The following is a 19,291-nucleotide window of genomic DNA, read 5'->3' as shown; positions in this document are numbered from 1 at the left end:
ACTGGAAGCGGTTGGTCGCACTTATTTTGACTAAAGGTTGTGCAACCAAGTATTAGGCTGAGGGTGCCAATACTTTTGTCTGGCCCATTTTTGGAGTTTTGTGTGAAATGATCAATGTTTTGCTTTTTGCTTCATTCTTTTTTGTGTTTTTTTCATTTGAGACAAATTAAATGAAGATAATAACGAAGAATTTGTGTTTGCAATAATTTTCAGGAAGAAACTGAGTATTATCTGACAGAACTGCAGGGGTGTCAATACTTTTGGCCACAACTGTACATATGAAAATAAGCAACTTTGTAATATATCTTATCAGAGAAATCTGCCTTTTTCTCTGCCAGAATCAATCATTCATTTTCAAAATTGTCAATTCCCGGGTGAAATTGGTATCTGTAGAAGACAGATGCTAGTGATAAGATTTTATGTAGACAGGAGGTGGTAGAGGAGGGAGTTGCTCTGCCACAAGCTCCTCCTTCTCCCACCACCCCTCTGCATAGAATCTTATCGGTACCAACTGCCATCTCCTACCTCACTAATTGAAGAGTCTGTCTTCACTGAATACAGATTTTACCTGGGAATTGACAATTTAAAAAAAGTTCAGTCCTAGTAGAGAAAGAAGCAGATTTATCTGATAAGCTATATTACAAAGTTCATTGTTTTCATGTGTACTGTTGATTTATGAATTAAAAATTAAAACATCGGTTACGCTTTAAAGACATTGTCCACTAGCCCAGCTCAATTACTGTTTTTTCCCTAAATGCTTAGGTATAATGACTAGTGTGATGAGCGACTGTGCTTGGGTAGGCGTTATCCGAGCATGCTCGAGTGTTTATCTAAGTATTGCAGGGGCTTGAGTAATATGCTTTAGTTCCCACAGCTGCATGATTTGCGGCTGTTAGACAGACATGCAGAGATTGCCTGTTTGTTAGGCAGTCCCTGCATGTGTTGCGGCTGTCTAACAGCCGCACGTCATGCAGCCTAAGGATTCGAACAACTTACTCGAGCCCCTGCAATACTCAGATAACATCCGACCATGCTCCGATAACGCTATACCCAAGCACACACGCACATCACTAATAATGACCCTAAAGTTCCCATTTACCTTTTCTGCCAGTTTCATGTTTTATACCTTCCTGCATCACTTCCTGTGTCCTTATATCAGTTCTGCTCTCACAGCTATTACTTTCTCTTCAGGATCCCCTGCTCACTCCTGACTACATTTCCTATAATCCCTTGTGCTGGGCTGCAAGCCAGCAGTGAGCACACCGCGGTAATCCCGCCTACATCCCTCTCACTCCTCCTCCAGTGTAACACACAGCCCTAGCACAATCACCTGTACAGCACACTGTTACAGGGAACAGAAGTAATAGAGGTACAGAACAGTGTATGTAAACATATCTATCTATATGCCCTGATGTACACATACAGATACATGGCAGGGCCCCGCAGGGAGAAATGTGCCTGCAGCAACATGCACAGGAGCAGTGTGAGCACTGCTGAATAGAGCCTCGCACACCCAGGCAGCAAGCTATCAGTTTCCAGAGTTCGTTACTCGGAGATTTTGACATGATATCAAAAGAAGTCAGAGGACTCTCAGCCACAGATACTGTCACCAAGGGAGCAGCTTAGGTTATGGAAGGATTTGAGAAAGCAAGATATTTAATAAAGTGCTTATCTTTGACAGTTCACATAAAAAGGGCAGCACGGTGGCTCAGTGGATAGCACAGCAGCGCTGGAGTCCTGGGTTCTAATCCCACCTTGGACAACATCTGCCCAGAGTTTGTATGTTCTCCACGTGTTTGAGTGGGTTTCCTCTGGGCACTCCGGTTTCCTCTCACATTCCAAAGACATACTGATAGGGAATATAGATTGTGATCCCCATTGGGGACAGTGATGATAATGTGTGCAAAACTGTAAAGCGCTGCGGAATATGTTAGCGCTATATAAAAATAAAGATTATTATTATTATTATTAAAGGGATTTGTAAAGTACTAGCCAAATCATTTAGTGAAAAGCTTACCTGATCATCCAGGAAGAGATCGGATCCTAGCCTTAGAACTACACATGCTTAGAGTCCTATAGACTAATGCAGACGTCCATGCAAATATTTCCGATCTTAGAACACAATGCTCTCTCCTGACTAGAGTATAACAGCCTCATAGACATACATGAAGCTGCCATGCTCTGGTCGGGAGAATGTCCATTGATCGGGACGATTTGCACAACATCTACATGAGCCCTAAGGTTGTGAGTAATGGTGATGGTGCAGGTGACTACCACATCACTATCAAGATCAATGAAAATTCTGGTTGTGATTTTATTAGGTGCATCTTGTTAAAAATGTTTGTAGAATGGTTTCTATACAAAATTCATGAACATCTCCTGAGTCCTGACTTTTGTTTATAAATTATTGGCAAAGGAGCAGCATGTAAGCCAGGGAATCCATGTGTGCTCATGAGTTATGTGTAATGCATACCAGTTATTGCTAGGAAAACTGGCACTACTGAACTGCTATACTCTTAGTGTTACACTAGACAAACTTTGACAATACACCATTACATTTCTACTAAACACTCTCCTTACTATGGGTGCTGTGCTTTTTATCCTCCTGTGTAGTAAGTTATCTTACAAGCACTCCAATTAATTAATACTAATTATTGATATATATATATATTGATATGGTTTCAATCAGTTATAATATTCAGTATATCCTTAATGTATGAAGTTTGCATAAGGTCATTGAAGTTTAAATGTCAAACCAGATGACCCATCTAGCAGAAGGTAATTTGTTGTTTAGTAACTGACCAGTTAGTTATTAGTAAATGTATTTGTTGTTAGTAACTGACCAGCTACTTGTTGTCAGTAACTGACTGGTTTAAGGAGGTTTCTTCCTGGCATTCCAATGACCATCAAAGTTTTTTACTGAAATACATTGGACAGTATCAGATATAAAAGACAGACATGCAACAGAGAAAGGGGGACACAGATGGAAGAGAGAGGACACTGAGAGAGATGGCTGATTGACTCCTACCATTTCAATGTAATGTATGACTATTGATTATGTGCTATTTTTAGTGATTGTTTATATTTATTATTTTTTATTAAGTAAATTCATTTTAGTTAATTCAATTTTCGTGTGAGCATTTATTTATTCATTACAATTCCTTCAACAGTAACAAAACACCTCCTCCTAGTGACTCAATGGAATTAACTTCTCTCATTTACACCCTCCATCATGAGACAGGGCTGAAGTGGAATACAAGTATTGTAAAATTATAGGGATGTGGACCGTCTTACCCTGTTTCTGCCCTTGAAGACAAGAGATGCGCTGTGTGAATACCATCGTGTGGTTTTATATGTGCAGAAATGTGTGTCTAATGTAACATGATAATGTATTATGCTGATGTACAGGATATAAGGTGTTAATGCATAATGTGAATATAGCATTGGGGTAAGCTTAGGACAGCATAATATATAGAACAGGTTAGCATGTAGATAGGAAATAGTTAAGGTTTGGGTTAGCCCAGTGCATGGGCACTAGTGCTGATATGAAGGGGGGCACTTCATTGTTAGAGCAAGTTCAGGGTCAGAAAGTGAAGAGTGGAGTTCAAGAACAGGTGTAGTGGTGGGTTGCTAGGGGTAGCACGGACCAAACGTTCAGGGGAGTGGGCGGCCACATGGAGATGCCTGATGGACATTGCAACAGTGCCTGGAGCCTAGGACTCGGGTCAGGCACCATGGAACGGGCCTGGTCTTCCGGTATCACAAGGTTGGTGGACATGGAGTTACATTAGGGGTAGGTGGCTGGTCCCGGGTGCACTGACAGAGTGGACAACAAATCCCTAGGGCTGGTGGAGTCAGCAGGCTGGGGGTAATCCAGAATGAACGTGTGGCAGAACAGAAGAGGAGTTGTGATAAGGAGGAAGGAAGTTTGCACTGTTGTGCCGTAACTCATCTGTACCCAACTGATCACCTTGAACTGTTTTGTAAAAATTTGACTGTTCCAAAGAACCTGATGCCCCATTAAATGTTGCGGCTCCTGAGGACAGGAGCGAGTGTGATGCACCTCACGCCCTATGACACACTAAGACACCCATTGTCTGTAAATTGCCAGAGCAACCTGACAGCAGCTCGGTTGCGACTAACGCTCTCAAGCACTTTACAAAATTGAAAAATAATTGCCTTTAACTTTATGTGAAATCACTACTGGAGGAACCTTTCCTCTACAGCAAAAGAAATTCTCTCAATAATCTGTTGGGTTTTTTTTTTAGTTGATCAATTTTGTGTGGAATAAGTCACAGTTTGGTTCTAAATGTTTATTTTGATTGTGCAGATATGCATTGTGTCTGATAGGATACAACACCAGCACTAAATTCCAAAATACTGTAGACACAAAGCACCAGGTCAGTCATCTGGTGTTACAGGGAAACCTATAAATTTGGATTATCCTATTTAGTCTGGCTGGGATAGCACGCGCGCGGGGTCGCGTGTGCAACAGATATTGAATGCAACAGGATCAAGTGCTTGGCAGTTAGACAATGGCATTGAAGCTGATGTTCCTCTCTTCTCTATTCTTCACACAGGTATTTTAATCCATCATCCATTTGTGTGCTGACTGCAAGTGTGAACAGAACCAAATCTAGCAAGCTTTGCTCATGGTATTTTAATCCATCACTCCTGTGTTGCTTTTTTTTTTTTTTACTTTTTTCTTTCTCTGTTTTTGGTTTCTGATTTAAAGTGTTCAAAGCTATCTTTTTTTTCTTCCTTTTTTCCCACTGTTTTATGGCCTTGTTTAGCATTGGTTGTTTACCCTGCATAGTAACGCCTGCTCTGGCCTTATGCTAATTGGTTAATTGCTGATTGTGGCCATTTAGTTTCTGATGCTCGCAGTCATTTCATTTCATATACATTTAGTCTGGCTGGGATAGCACACGCGCGGGGTCGCGTGTGCAACAGATATTAAGTGCAACAGGATGAAGTGCTTGGCAGTTAGACAAATGCAGTTGGACAGGGCAGGTGACAGGTAAGGTGCTTAAGTTTTTCAAACAATCATGCTTCTTGGTCAGTCATACTACATTATGCATTGATCATATCAATCTGCTTCATATTTGTTTTTACTTCTGCTTTCTCACAACTCGCCTGCCCTTTAACACATTCTGGGTACTCTATATCCACCCCTCCCTTCTCCCCTCTCCCATGTATAACTCTGAGGCTCTACTGACATTTCTTACCCACTGCAAACCAGCCACTACCTCCATGCAGCACTCAAAATGTTCATACAAATCATCCCACCACCAGCTCTTTCTGTTTTTTTCTCCTTTTACTAGTTGCAGGCGACATCTCCCCCAACCCTGGGCCTCCTTCCACCAGCATACATTACTCTCCTCCAGCTGCATATAGAAACCCTGCTAATCTTATTAACATTCAGTGCATGCCTTCTCCTATCGCTTTCCACTGGGCTTTCTGGAATGCACGGTCTGTGTGTAACAAACTAACTAACATTCATGATCTTTTCCTCTCCAATTCCCTTAACCTTCTGGCTATTACAGAAACCTGGATCCAGCACTCAGACACCACCACCACTGCCGCTCTCTCGTTTGGTGGGCTGAAATTTTCACATACGACCAGACCTGAGAACAGACAAGGTGGAGGTGTTGGTTTGCTCCTTTCATCACAATGTGCTTTCCAGATAATTCCCCCGGTTCCCTCACTTGCATTTCCTTCCTTTGAAGTCCACGCCATCAGACTCTTTAAGCCCTTCTCCTTGCGAGTGGCAGTCATTTATCGCCCTCCAGGCTCCTCCCGCCTGTTTCTAGACCACCTTGCCACCTGGCTTACTCACTTTCTATCCTGTGACATCCTCCCACTCATCATGGGAGACTTTAACATCCCCATTAATGAACCTCTCTCCCAATCTGCCTCTCATCTTCTTTCTCTAACTTCTTCATTAGGCCTCTCACAGTTTACTAATTCTCCTGCGCATGAGGACGGGAATACTCTGGTTTTCTCCAGTCCCGACTCGCTGCACGACTTTACTAACTCCCCTCTCCCGCTCTCGAACCACAACCTTGTTTCCTTCTGTCAAAAATTGTCTCCTCACTCGGGACACCTCCACTTACCACACTTATCGGAATACACGTACCATTGATACCCAGCAGCTTATGAACAATCTCCACCCTTCCTTAGCCCCCATCTCCTCCCTCTCCTGTCCAGACTTGTCACACCTCAATAATACACTGAAGAATGCCCTAGATGAAGCAGCACCTTCTACATGCAGAAAGACCCGACACAGACAAAGGCAGCCCTGGCACACTATGCAAACACGCTTTCTTCAGCATTGCTCAAGGTGTGCAGAGAAGCAGTGGAGAAAATCTCTCTTAGCAGAAGACTTCATCGACTATAAGTTCATGCTCAAAACCTATAACTCTGCCCTTTATCTGGCCAAACAATCCTACTTCACCACCCTCATCACCTCACTATCCAACAACCCAAAATGACTTTTTGATACCTTAAACTCCCTCCTGAAACCTAAAGTACAGGCCCCCATCACCAATCTCAGTGGTGAGGATCTGACCACTTATTTCCTAGAAAAAAATCAACCACTTCCATCAGGATATCTCAGCCAAATCTCCTCAGTGCCTGGATCCCCTTCCCTGCCGCACCTCAAGCTCACTAGACATCTTTGAGCCTGTTTCAGAAGAAGTTACCAAGCTCCTCGCTTCTGCTTGGCCTACAACCTGCAACAGTGACCCCATTCCTTCACATCTCCTGCAGTCTCTCTCACTAGTGGTCACCACTCACCTGACTAAAATATTTAACCTCTCTCTTTCTTCAGGTATCTTTCCCTCCTCATTTAAACATGCCATCATTACCCCTTTACTTAAAAAGCCATCCCTGGACCAGAACTGCACTGCTAACTACAGACCTGTCTCTAAACTTTCCTTCATCTATAAACTCCTGGAATGCTTGGTCCACTCCCGTCTAATCTGCTATCTCTCCGATAACTCTATTCTCGACCCCTTACAATCTGGTTTACACTCCACTGAAACTGCCCTCACTAAAGTCTCTAATGATCTAATAACAGCTAAATCCAAAGGTAATTGCTCTCTGCTGATTCTCCTGGATCTATCTGCCGCATGTGACACTGTGGATCACCAGCTCCTTTTCACTATGCTCTGCTCCATAGGCCTCAAGGACCCAGCCCTCTCCTGGTTCTCCTCCTACCTCTCTGACCGCTCCTACATTGTATCTTTTGCCGGCTCCTCTTCCTCTCCTCGTCCCCTTACTATCGGGGTTATGCAGGGCTCAGTCCTAGGCCCCCTCCTTTTCTCTCTATACACTGCCCCTATTGGACAAACAATCAGCAGATTTGGGTTCCAGTATCATCTCTATGCTGACGACACCCAATTATACACTTCTTCCCCTGACATCACCTCTACCCTAATTCAAAATACCAAGGATTGTCTGTCTGCTGTCTCTTAACAACATATCCTCCCTCTATCTGAAACTAAATCTCTCCAAAACTGAACTACTTGTGTTTCTCCCTTCTACTAACCTCACTCTACCCAGCATCGAAATTACCCTGGAGGGTTCAACCATAACTCCCAAGTAGCATGCCCGCTGTCTTCGGGTCATATTCGACACCGAACTTTCCTTTACTCCCTATATCCGATCTCTCACTCGCTCCTGTCACCTGCATCTTAAAAACATCTCCAGAATCTGACCTTTTCTCACCTTTGAAACTGCTAAGACTCTTACTGTCGCTCTTATTCATTCTCCTCTGGACTACTGCAACTCTCTTCTGATTGGTCTCCCTCTTACCAAACTTTCTCCTCTCCAATCCATCTTGAATGTGGCAGCCAGGGTCATATTTCTGTCCAGCCGCTTCACCGATGCCTCCATCTTGTGCCAGTCATTACATTGGCTACCCATTCGCTACAGGGTCCAGTATAAACTCATCTCTCTCACCCACAAAGCTCTCCACAGTTCTGCACCACCTTATATCTCCTTTCTCATCTCTGTCTATCGCCCTACACGTGCCCTCCGTTCTACAAATGACCTAAGACTAACATCCCCCGTAATCCGAACCTCGCATCTCCATCTACAAGACTTCTCTCGTGCTGCGCCAGCTCTCTGGAATACACTTCCCCAGACAATCAGACTGATACCTAGCCCTGACCTATTCAAGCGCGCTTTAAAAACCCATCTCTTCAAACAAGCCTACCATATCAACTACTCAGTAAACTAACTTTGCCCTGTTCCCTCCTTCCAAATATTATTCTGAATCTGCACCCTACTATTCATCTGTCTCCACACCCTCTATGCACATGATAACTGCACTTGATACTTGACTATTGTACTTAAACACACGGGCTGATGACCGGATCATGCAGCTTTATATGAAAATCCCTATTTATTATAATTGCCAGACCTGAAATAACAAGTACTTTTCACCTATTGTGTCCCCCTTTTCCTTGTAGATTGTAAGCTCGCGAGAAGGGACCTCACCCATAATGTCACTGTTTAAATTGTCTTAACTTGTCCTGAATTTATTGTCTGTACATGTCCCCGCTTAATTGTAAAAGTGCTGTAAAATATGTTGGCGCTATATAAATAAAAATTATTATTATTATTATTATTATGACTGCACAAGCCAGTACTCTTCAAAAAATGCAAAACAAGTAACCACTATCAGGCCTGTGGAAAGAGAAAGTTCAGTTTTAAGCTACTTTTCTTGGTTCTGATGTACAGTCATAGTTTTCCTTCAGCTGCCACTAGTGTGAGAAAAATAGGTAATTTTACAGCTGTCATTGAGTTACTTAGAAGCGGCACCAATCTATATGTTGGAAGTTCTTATTTGTGGTGGAAGAGAGTTTTATTGTATATTGAAATCCAATCAATATGAGAATGGAAGTAAGTGGGTTCTTCACCGCTAAACTTAATTTGTCAAAAAACATTTTTAACAATTTAAAGGTCCCCCAACAGTGCTTTCAGTAACTGCAGTTCTGGCACCCAAGACTAGATATGTTATCAAGCTTAGTGCTGAGTAGCCGGGTCATTCCCCCTCACCCTTAAGGTACCTTCACACATAACGATATCGTTGCTTTTGGTGACGTTGCAACGATATCGTTAAGGAAATCACTATGTGTGACAGCGACCAACGCTCAGGCCCCTGCTGTGCCATCGTTGGTCGCTGAACAAAGTCCAGAACTTTATTTCGTCGCTGGATCTCCCGTGGACATCGCTGGATTGGCGTGTGTGACACCGATCCAGCGATGTCTTCACTGGTAACCAGGGTAAACATCGGGTAACTAAGCGCAGGGCCGCGCTTAGTAACCCGATGTTTACCCTGGTTACCATCCTAAAAGTAAAAAAAACAAACAGTACATACTTACCTACCGCTGTCTGTCCCCGGCGCTGTGCTCTGCACTCCTCCTGTACTGGCTGTGAGCGTCGGTCAGCCGGAAAGCAGAGCGGTGACGTCACCGCTCTGCTTTCCGGCCGCTGTGCTCACAGCCAGTACAGGAGGAGTACAGAGAAGCAGAGCGCCGGGGACAGACAGCGTTAGGTAAGTATGTAATGTTTGTTTTTTTTACTTTTAGGATGGTAACCAGGGTAAACATCGGGTTACTAAGCGCGGCCCTGTGCTTAGTTACCCGATGTTTACCCTGGTTACCGGCATCGTTGGTCGCTGGAGAGCGGTCTGTGTGACCGCTCTCCAGCGACCAAACAGCGACGCTGCAACGATCCGGATCGTTGTCGGTATCGCTGCAGCGTCGCTTAATGTGAAGGGGCCTTTAGACATACCACCCATTCCTCCAACCAGCTTTACTCAGTATCCTGCCCTTTCTCCCGGCCATGTCCTCTCCTTTTGCGTAACATCACTCACTCCTCTTACCAGCCCCATCAATCTGGCTATACAAGCAGTACAATTATGTAATATACCGCTCATACCTCCCACCAGGAACATCTTATGCCTCTCATTCACTCCACCACTACTTTAGCTCTGGATCAATCTGAACTGTGCTCATAAATGCAGTTTATTTTGAGGCAAGGCATCTTCTGCCTTGTGCGTGGAGAACTAGAAAATGGTGGCATATTACAAAAGGATTCCTTCCCCCATGCTGCTTTTATTGTGGTATTATTCATACGTCATGAGAAAAAAACCCTTTAGTTTTAGAAAACTAGTTTTAGAAATTTTAGTGGAGTGAAGATTTCCTCATTTGGTGTTTTTCTATGGGTCGCCTTGATTTCTGTGCAGGTGTTCTTTATTGCATCTTAAATTAGGACATGTGCTTTTTTTTGGTTACATGTTCCACTTCAGTGATAAAACAACTTACAGTTATATGCATCGGTGTCATTCAAGGAACAATTCACACTTCCTAAAATGATAGAATATTGGAACAGTTTTAATGAAAGTCACATACAACATGTCATAAAACTTTGCTACAGACACAGTACAGACCAAAAGTTTGGACACACCTTCTCATTTAAAGATTTTTTTTTGTATTTTCATGACTATGAAAATTGTACATTCACACTGAAGGCATCAAAACTATGAATTAACACATGTGGAATTATATACTTAACAAAAAAGTGTGAAACAACTGAAATTATGTCTTATATTCTAGGTTCTTCAAAGTAGCCACCTTTTGCTTTGATGACTGCTTTGCACACTCTTGGCATTCTCTTGATGAGCTTCAAGAGGTAGTCACCGGTAATGGTCTTCCAACAATCTTGAAGGAGTTCCCAGAGATGCTTAGCACTTGTTGGCCCTTTTGCCTTCACTCTGCAGTCCAGCTCACCCCAAACCATCTCGAATGGGTTCAGGTCTGGTGACTGTGGAGGCCAGGTCATCTGGCGTAGCAGCCCATCACTCTCCTTCTTGGTCAAATAGCCCTTACACAGACTGGAGGTGTGTTTGGGGTCATTGTCCTGTTGAAAAATAAATGATGGTCCAATTATATGCAAACCGGATGGAATAGCATGCCGCTGCAAGATGCTGTGGTAGCCATGCTGGTTCAGTATGCCTTCAATTTTGAATAAATCCCCAACAGCGTCACCAGCAAAGCACCCCCACACCATCACACCTCCTCCTCCATGCTTCACGGTGGGAACCAGGCATGTAGAGTCCATCTGTTCACCTTTTCTGCGTCGGACAAAGACACGGTGGTTGGAACCAAAGATCTCAAATTTGGACTCATCAGACCAAAGCACAGATTCCCACTGGTCTAATGTCCATTTCTTGTGTTCTTTAGCCCAAACAAGTCTCTTCTGCTTGTTGCCTGTCCTTAGCAGTGGTTTCCTAGCAGCTATTTTACCATGAAGGCCTGCTGCACAAAGTCTCCTTTTAACATTTGTTGTAGAGATGTGTCTGCTGCTAGAACTCTATGTGGCATTGACCTGGTCTCTAATCTGAGCTGCTGTTAGCCTGCGATTACTGAGGCTGGTGACTCGGATAAACTTATCCTCAGAAGCAGAGGTGACTCTTGGTCTTCCTTTCCTGGGGCGGTCCTCATGTGAGTCAGTTTCTTTGTAGCTTTTGATGGTTTTTGCCACTGCACTTGGGGACACTTTCAAAGTTTTCCCAATTTTTCGGACTGACTGACCTTCATTTCTTAAAGTAATGATGGCCACTCATTTTTCTTTACTTAGCTGCTTTTTTCTTGCTATAATACAAATTCTAACAGTCTATTCAGTAGGACTATCAGCTGTGTATCCACCAGACTTCTGCACAACACAACTGATGGTCCCAACCTCATTTATAAGGCAAGAAATCCCACTTATTAAACCTGGCAGGGCACACCTGAGAAGTGAAAACCATTCCCGGTGACTACCTCTTGAAGCTCATCAAGAGAATGCCAGAGTGTGCAAAGCAGTCATCAAAGCAAAAGGTGGCTACTTTGAAGAACCTAGAATATAAGACATAATTTCAGTTGTTTCACACTTTTTTGTTAAGTATATAATTCCACATGTGGTAATTCATAGTTTTGATGCCTTCAGTGTGAATGTACAATTTTCATAGTCATGAAAATACAGAAAAATATTTAAATGAGTAAATGAGAAGGTGTGTCCAAACTTTTGGTCTGTACTGTAGATGTATGGATCAGACGGAATACCTGGCCTAGTTTTATCTTAAAGGGAATCTGTCACCTCATTTTGGTATATAAGCTTCGGCCACCAGCATCAGGGGCTTATCTACAGCATTCTGTAATGCTGTCGATAAGCCCCCGATGTCACCTGAAAGATAAGAAAAACAAGTTAGATTATACCCACCCAGGGGCGGTCCGGGTCGATGGGTGTCGCAGGTCCGGCACCTCCCAGCTTCATACGATGTTGTCTTCTTCCTTGCTGCTGTCGCGGCTCCGATGCAGGCGTACTTTATCTGCCTTGTTGAGATCAGAGCAGAGTACTGCAGTGCGCAGGCGCTGGGAAAGGTCAGAGAGGCCCAGCACCTGCGCACTGCAGTACTTTACGCTGCCCTCAACAGAGCAAATCAGTACGCTTGCGCAGGAGCCGCGACAGAAGCAAGGAGGATGATGACATCATATGAAGATGGGAGGCGCCGGACCCGGACCTGGGTGAGTATAATATAACTTGGTTTTCTTTTCTTTCAGGTTACATCAGGGGCTTATCTACAGCATTACAGAATGCTGTAGATAAGCCCCTAATGGCGGTGGCCGCAGATTATAGGGCCAAAATTAGGTGACAGATTCCTTTTAAGATTTTAAGACTGATATACTAAATATGTTTTCTTCTCTGTGACATCTCAGTGGTCAGGAGCTTCTAACAGCTACTGTACTCTTAAGATAAATGTTAGAAGATAATAATTGAGTTATTTTTAGGCTACATTCACACAATGAGTATTTGGTAAGTTTTTGATGTTGCACATTTTATGCAGCATTTCTGCACCTATTTGATAAATAAGGTTCCTTGCAATTTTTTCATTACCTTTTTGAGTGCGATTTTTTACACAAGTTTTTATCACATTTTTTTCAGCTGAGGTTTTTGCCTCTTTTTGGCAAGTGGTGTTTTAAATAAAACGGCTTTTAATACTTCATGTTATTTAACTTTGATAAAAACTCTATTGGTAAAATCACGTGCAGATTACATGCAATTTTAGTGTGTTTCTGCAGCAGAAACGCATTAAAAACACATATTCATGTTTAGCCCCTTTATGACTGGAGGTATTTTCGCTTTTCGCTTTAATTTTTTGCTTCCGTTCTTCCTAGAGCCATATCTTTTTTATATTTTGTGTCAAAATGGCCGTGTGAGGGCTTGTTTTTTTGTGGGACAAGTTGTACTTTTGAATGACACCATTGGTTTTTAACGTGTACTGGAAAATGGGAAAAAAAATCCACAAAAATATGCAATCCCACACTTTTTTTCGTTTTTTACTACCAAGTTCACTAAATGCTAAAACTGACCTCCTATTATGATTCTCCATGTCACTATGAGTTCATAGACACCAAACATGTCTAAGTTCTTTTTTATTTAAGTGGTGAAAAAAAAATCCAGAATTTAAAAAAAAAAAATTGCACCATTTTCCGATACTTGTAGCGTCTCCATTTTTCGTGATCTTGGGTCGGGTGAGGGCTTATTTTTTTGTGTGTCTAGCTGACGTTTTTAATTATACAATTTTGGTGCAGATATGATCTTTTGATCGCCTGTTATTGCATTTTAATGCAACGTTGCGGCAACCAAAAAACATAATTCTGGCGTTTTTACTTTTTTTCTCGTTAAGCCGTTTAGTAATTGGGTTAATTCTTTTTTTATTGATAGATCGAGCGATTCTAAAAGCGGCGATACCAAATATGTGTATGTTTGATTTTTTTATTGGTGGTGATTTGAACTTTTATTATTTTTTAAATATTTTTTTCAAACTTTTTTTTTTTTTTACTTTTGGCATGCTTCAATAGCCTCCATGGAAGACTACAAGCTGCCATAACCCCATCAGCTCTGCTACATACAGGCGATGATTAGATCACCTGTATGTAGCAGAATTGCTGACATGCTATGAGCGCCGACCACCGGGTGGCGCTCATGGCAATCCGGGAGTGACGACCATAGAGATCTGCAGGAGACCTCTGTTCGTCATGCCAACCCCTTGGTGACCCGTGATCACATGACGGGGGTCACCGATGGGCGGATTTCCAGCGTGCTTGCCGGAAAGGCATGCTAAATGCCACTGTCAGAGTTTGACAGCGGCATTTAACGGTTTAATAGCCGCAGATGGAATGCGATTCCACCCACGGCTGTTCTGGGCACATGTCAGCAGTTCAAAACAGCTGACATGTGCTGGGAAAGATGTGGGCTCACTGTCTGAGCCCACATCAAAGGGAGCGAGTCCGACATTGGCGTATTATTATGCCCAATGTCATAAAGGGGTTAAAGGCAGTGGATTTTCCTCATCTCCTTCATGTCTGTGGAGAAAATCCACAAATAAAACACATATACAAGAGAAATTTTGAGGATTTAGAAAAAAGCTCTTCAGGTTTGTTTCCACAGTGTAAAAGTAAAAAAGCATAGTGGGCACGAGATTTCTATAAATTCCATTCACTTTGCCGCAGCAGTAAGATGATGCGTTTTTTGCTCAGCAAAAATATGCAGCATTAAAGATGCATCAACAACTCATTGTGAGAACTGAGCCTAACAAAGCGGTAAATTAATGGGATACTAATATAAAACTTACAGTACATACCTGCTGTCATATTTAATGAAACAGAACCGGATGGCATGGTAATTGTTTCATTGCTGAACACTAAATAAAAACAAATCACAGAATTGCATGAAATATTACATAAATACTACAACATCATATATTAGGGTTGCACATTTATCAGGTGTGTAGGAGGAATAACTCCATGTTATACTTAAAGACGGTATCTATTTTTCTTAGTTTAAAGATTTTTTTTAGCAACAAACAACAGTCCAAGGGCTAATTCATGAGATGATATAGTGGTCTTATTTTCCCCTCTGTATTACAGCTGTAAGTCCCGGCCAAACCACTGGTTTGTGGCTATAACTAACAGCAGCATAGGCATGTATGATTGTGTTAGTTTAGGTCACTAAACCCACGGTCGGGCCAGGATATGTGACCATTGTACATGGTAGCTGTATGGTCATGTAAAGTAGCCCTTAATGTCTGTGAGAACTGGCCAGCATCAATCTTTATTTTCCTACAGCATAACTTATTAAAATCGTTCTGGTCTTATCCACTAATAAACATGCAAAGACCATTACAGAAAAGTCATCCAAGCCTGCTGTTGTCAGTTTAACCAATCAACTAATGTATATGTGGACCCATGAAAGGATAGAAGGATCGGGCACTTGAAATTCTGTCTTCCAGGAGATAAGACACTGCTAGACGCGTCAATAGAAAGAGTAGAGTAAGCACTTATATTATTTCTATTGAACATATGCCCACTCAACTGAACACAGCGTGCATGTATGTTTGGGGGTTGGGAGAGATTGGTTTCCCACGAAAAAGAAGACAATTACAGTTAGATATGGTGTATGGGCATTTTTAGGACCCAATTCAGGCCAGAGAAACACATTTTATCTATTTTATTTGTGTAGCTTAAAAATATTCTGCAGTGCAGTACTGTACAAAGACTGCCAACATCAATTCCTGTCCCCAATGGGGCTGACTTTCTCCAGATTACACACACTCTGGTCAATGTGAGGCTCATTCACTCATTTATATTTTCAGATTGAGGGAGAAAATCACAGCTCCAAATGGGAAACACACACAAACAAGAGGAGTACATACATCTGTATGAAAACTAGTGGTTGTAGCTGAACTGATAATCTCAGGGTTATTCTGGTGCCAAAAAAGGCGCACAAAGGAGTCTGTGGATCAGACTCCTAACTAGGGGAGACAGATACCAAGATTTCACCAAGTATGTGGAAACAATCATTGCTCCAGAGGGAACAAGTAAACCATTAATTCCTCCTTATTTAAATTGGCAGTAGGCACAAAATCATTTTTATTGATCTCTTATTAAAAATGATTATAATGTTCGGAAGACTTTGGAAAAACAGTAAAAGGAGAATATTTATGCCTGGAGCACACATTAACTCATTAGCCAAAACAAATAGTAGGCTAATTTCTCTATGCCCATGCATATACTCACAGCTAAGGGTAACCTGACCGAATATTGTCTATATACATAACACAGTGCACTAATACTAATAAACTTTCATTTTTAAGCAGTTTTGCAGCACATGACTACCTTACTTTGGCTATTACACCTAAACCTCCAATTGACTGGCAGGCCATTGCTTTCACATTTTAATAGTGGAGCTTTGGCAAAGTTCAGACATCTCTATGATATTTATTACTAGTCGCTGCATTATGTTTCTATATATGCAGGGTTGCCTGATATACAGAAACAGCAGATGCATACGTGTCTACAACACATACGGTAATTCTGATATGAAGAGATCAGCTGCAATCACTGTAAACGGTAATATGATGATAATTACAGCCAAAATAATTTCTATAAATTTCTTGAGTTTAAAAAATAAAATTGCGAGTGTCTTACTTTTTTTAAGGGACAGGTAGAATAAAGTGCCACATTTTTACAGACTATCTTGGAATTTGTGGATGGTTGGCAACACTGGCGCTAGTTATGCGCCCAGCCTTTGGACCTCAGACTCACTTTATAAAATATTTACATGTAATCTCTAACATCTATTTTTTAGGCTTTCTACATGACTCCATGTAATAATGATAAGGCGCCTGCTTGGTAAAAAAAATACAATTTAATTGCCTCTACAGTGAAGTGAATTGCCATTGGTGAAAGGGTTAATACTTGAGCCCTACATCAGTAATAGGCCCCTGTAGTAACCATGACAACTGTTATAAGGTCATAAACACATGTCATAAAGAAGATTCCATAAAAGAAGGGCGCGCTGCCATGATTAGTGCCATTACTGATGCGCCTGAGGATGTTGAGCTTGACCACCCCACATAATGTGCCGATCTTGGTGAAATTTGGAGGTTCTAGCAGGGAAATGGGGTTGTCTGCTTTAGACGCCCCCAGGGTATAAGAAGGTAATAGAGGGGTGTCCCCAGCACAGGATCCCCTTCTGTTACCCAGAAGGGAGAGACTCTCTACATAGAGCAGCTCTCCTTTGGGAGTTCATGGACAGACCTATGACTTTCATGGGTACTGTGTTAAGAGGGGGAGAAGGGTTGGAAGACCTGAATCTGTAAGGGAGAAATGGTACATCCAACTGGATAATCAGATCAACCAAATTTGTTCTAGAAGTCAATGTGGTGACAGATATTGCAGCCGGATCTCTCCCACATCCAGTTTATGACATTTATAGTCTAAATTTGTTATGTCATTGTGTGTAAATCTGGCAAAATGTAAAAACTGTAAAACTCTGCTGTTAAATCTGTTATATATCGGGACTAACCCTCTACGCCCAAAGGAAGGGCAATCCTTGAGCCATGGTTCCCTAGAGGTTCCCTTCACAGGGGGTTATCCTCTCCCGAGTGCTGGAGGGAGACTTTTCGTGAGTCAGGGGTTGTGCTATTTTCGGTGTAATGTAAATTTAAATAAAATTGTGACAATTTGACACCTAATTGCAGTGATTTGTGTATTTATTTTGTCTGATTCATTTTGCTTTGGAGTTGGGGTACCTCACATATCACAAAATCATATGGCTGGATATCAGCTGGCCACACTGGTCCCTCACCTAGTCAGTAAGTACATTTTGCCCGAGGGTTTGCCCCTGCTCTGGTGATGATGATGATGGAGAAGAGGCGGCAAGCATTACAGAACAACTCCTGGACTTGTGTTCTCATCATTGTAATAAAGGATTTTATTACAGCAGTGTTATAAACAGATTGCTCGGTTATTCCTGCAACTTCTGCTGACTTCAAAGGAGAGGACTGCAAACAAGATAGTCTTTGGGAAAAGCGGGCTACACAATATCTTCTTTATCCTGATAGGTGAGGGCAGGGTCATTCCTGCCACCAGATGGGAGCTGCACCCCCGTCCTAAGGAGCAACCTCAAAATCATTCTTAGGCTAGGTTCACATTGCGTTAGCAGCAGCCCGTTCAGCACATACGCTAACGGCTGCTGCTAGCGCAAGTGCCGGCGTTACATCACGCTAGCGCAGATGGAGCTTCTGCTAGCTCCATCTGTGCTAGCAGTGACGGACCCGGAAACGCTGCAGCCAGCATCTCGGGTCTGTCACTCAAATGGCGGCACATCGCTAGCGCACGCCCATTGTGGGCGTGCACTAGCGATGCGTTCGCCATTGCATTCAATGGCGGCGTTAACGGACTATGTTACACCACGTTATGCCGCGGTGTAACGTAGTCCATTTAACGTTGTCAATGAACGCAATGTGAACCTAGCCTAACTTAAAGGGAACCTTTTATGTCCGATAACATTACAAACCTGCACATGTAGGGTAAATCTGTAGTTTAGCTGTGTAATAAAGGTACCAAACTGTATTACAGTAAGTTCAGCATCCAGGAGAAAATGAAGTTTATTTATCCTGGGAGCCGCTGTCTTTCAGCCATTCAGGCATGCAATGAGAAATTTACAGACCGACGTGTTCCGTAAGGAGACGTCGGTCAATGCCATTTTACACTCTATTTCAGCACATACAAGGTCCACTATACGTGCCATACCAGTGGGCCAGTTTCTAAGAATGAAAAGGATTTGTTCCACGGATGGAGTCTTCGAGTGTCGAGCTCAGGACCTTGCCAACCGCTTCCAGGACCGGGGCTACAGCAAGAGAATAATCAAAAAGGGTTATCTACGTGCTAGGAGTTCCCCCAGAGACCAGCTACTCTGTGGGCCTTCTAGGCCCAGTTTCACCAAGAGAGATCAACCTCTAAGATTCATTTCCACATTCAATAACAGGTGGGATGATATTCGGGAGATTCTACAGAGACATTGGTCAGTACTAAAAACGGAACCCACCCTTAATAAAATTCTGCCTGACCGCCCCCTTCTTACAGCCAGAAGGGGTCGGAGTCTTAGAGATCAGCTGGTAAGGAGCCATTATGCTCATGCCCCCTCTAGAATTTTTGGAGCAGGACCACAGAGGTGGGGCTGTTTCCCATGTGGGTCCTCCAAGGCATGTAGGAACATCATTCGAGCTACCACTTTTTCGGCGGCGGGAGGGGGTAGGGAGTACTGGATCACAAGCTATATATCGTGTAGCACGGCCTATGTAGTATACTATGCTACTTGTGCTTGTAACTTGATCTATATTGGCCTCACGTCCCGTGAGCTCCGTGTCAGGGTCCGAGAACATGTCAGG

The 19,291-nt window shown here is 42.7% G+C and overlaps 1 protein-coding gene across 3 annotated transcripts in view; it reads right to left on the bottom strand.

Moving 5' to 3' along the window:
* The window catches only part of ADGRG2 (adhesion G protein-coupled receptor G2), a 296,348-nt gene that overhangs the window by 86,739 nt on the left and 190,318 nt on the right, over positions 1–19,291 (bottom strand). For all 3 annotated transcript variants that reach the window (XM_069761520.1, XM_069761519.1, XM_069761521.1), the window contains 2 exons: positions 14,699–14,758; positions 10,338–10,379 (listed from right to left, as the gene is read on the bottom strand). In XM_069761520.1, the coding sequence (XP_069617621.1) occupies positions 10,338–10,379; positions 14,699–14,758 (102 nt within the window). The remainder of the gene's footprint in view (positions 1–10,337; positions 10,380–14,698; positions 14,759–19,291) is intronic.

The sequence above is a fragment of the Ranitomeya imitator genome, chromosome 3 (assembly GCF_032444005.1).
Source record: "Ranitomeya imitator isolate aRanImi1 chromosome 3, aRanImi1.pri, whole genome shotgun sequence".
Taxonomy (NCBI): domain Eukaryota; kingdom Metazoa; phylum Chordata; class Amphibia; order Anura; family Dendrobatidae; genus Ranitomeya; species Ranitomeya imitator.
This window is presented reverse-complemented; position numbering and strand designations above follow the sequence as displayed.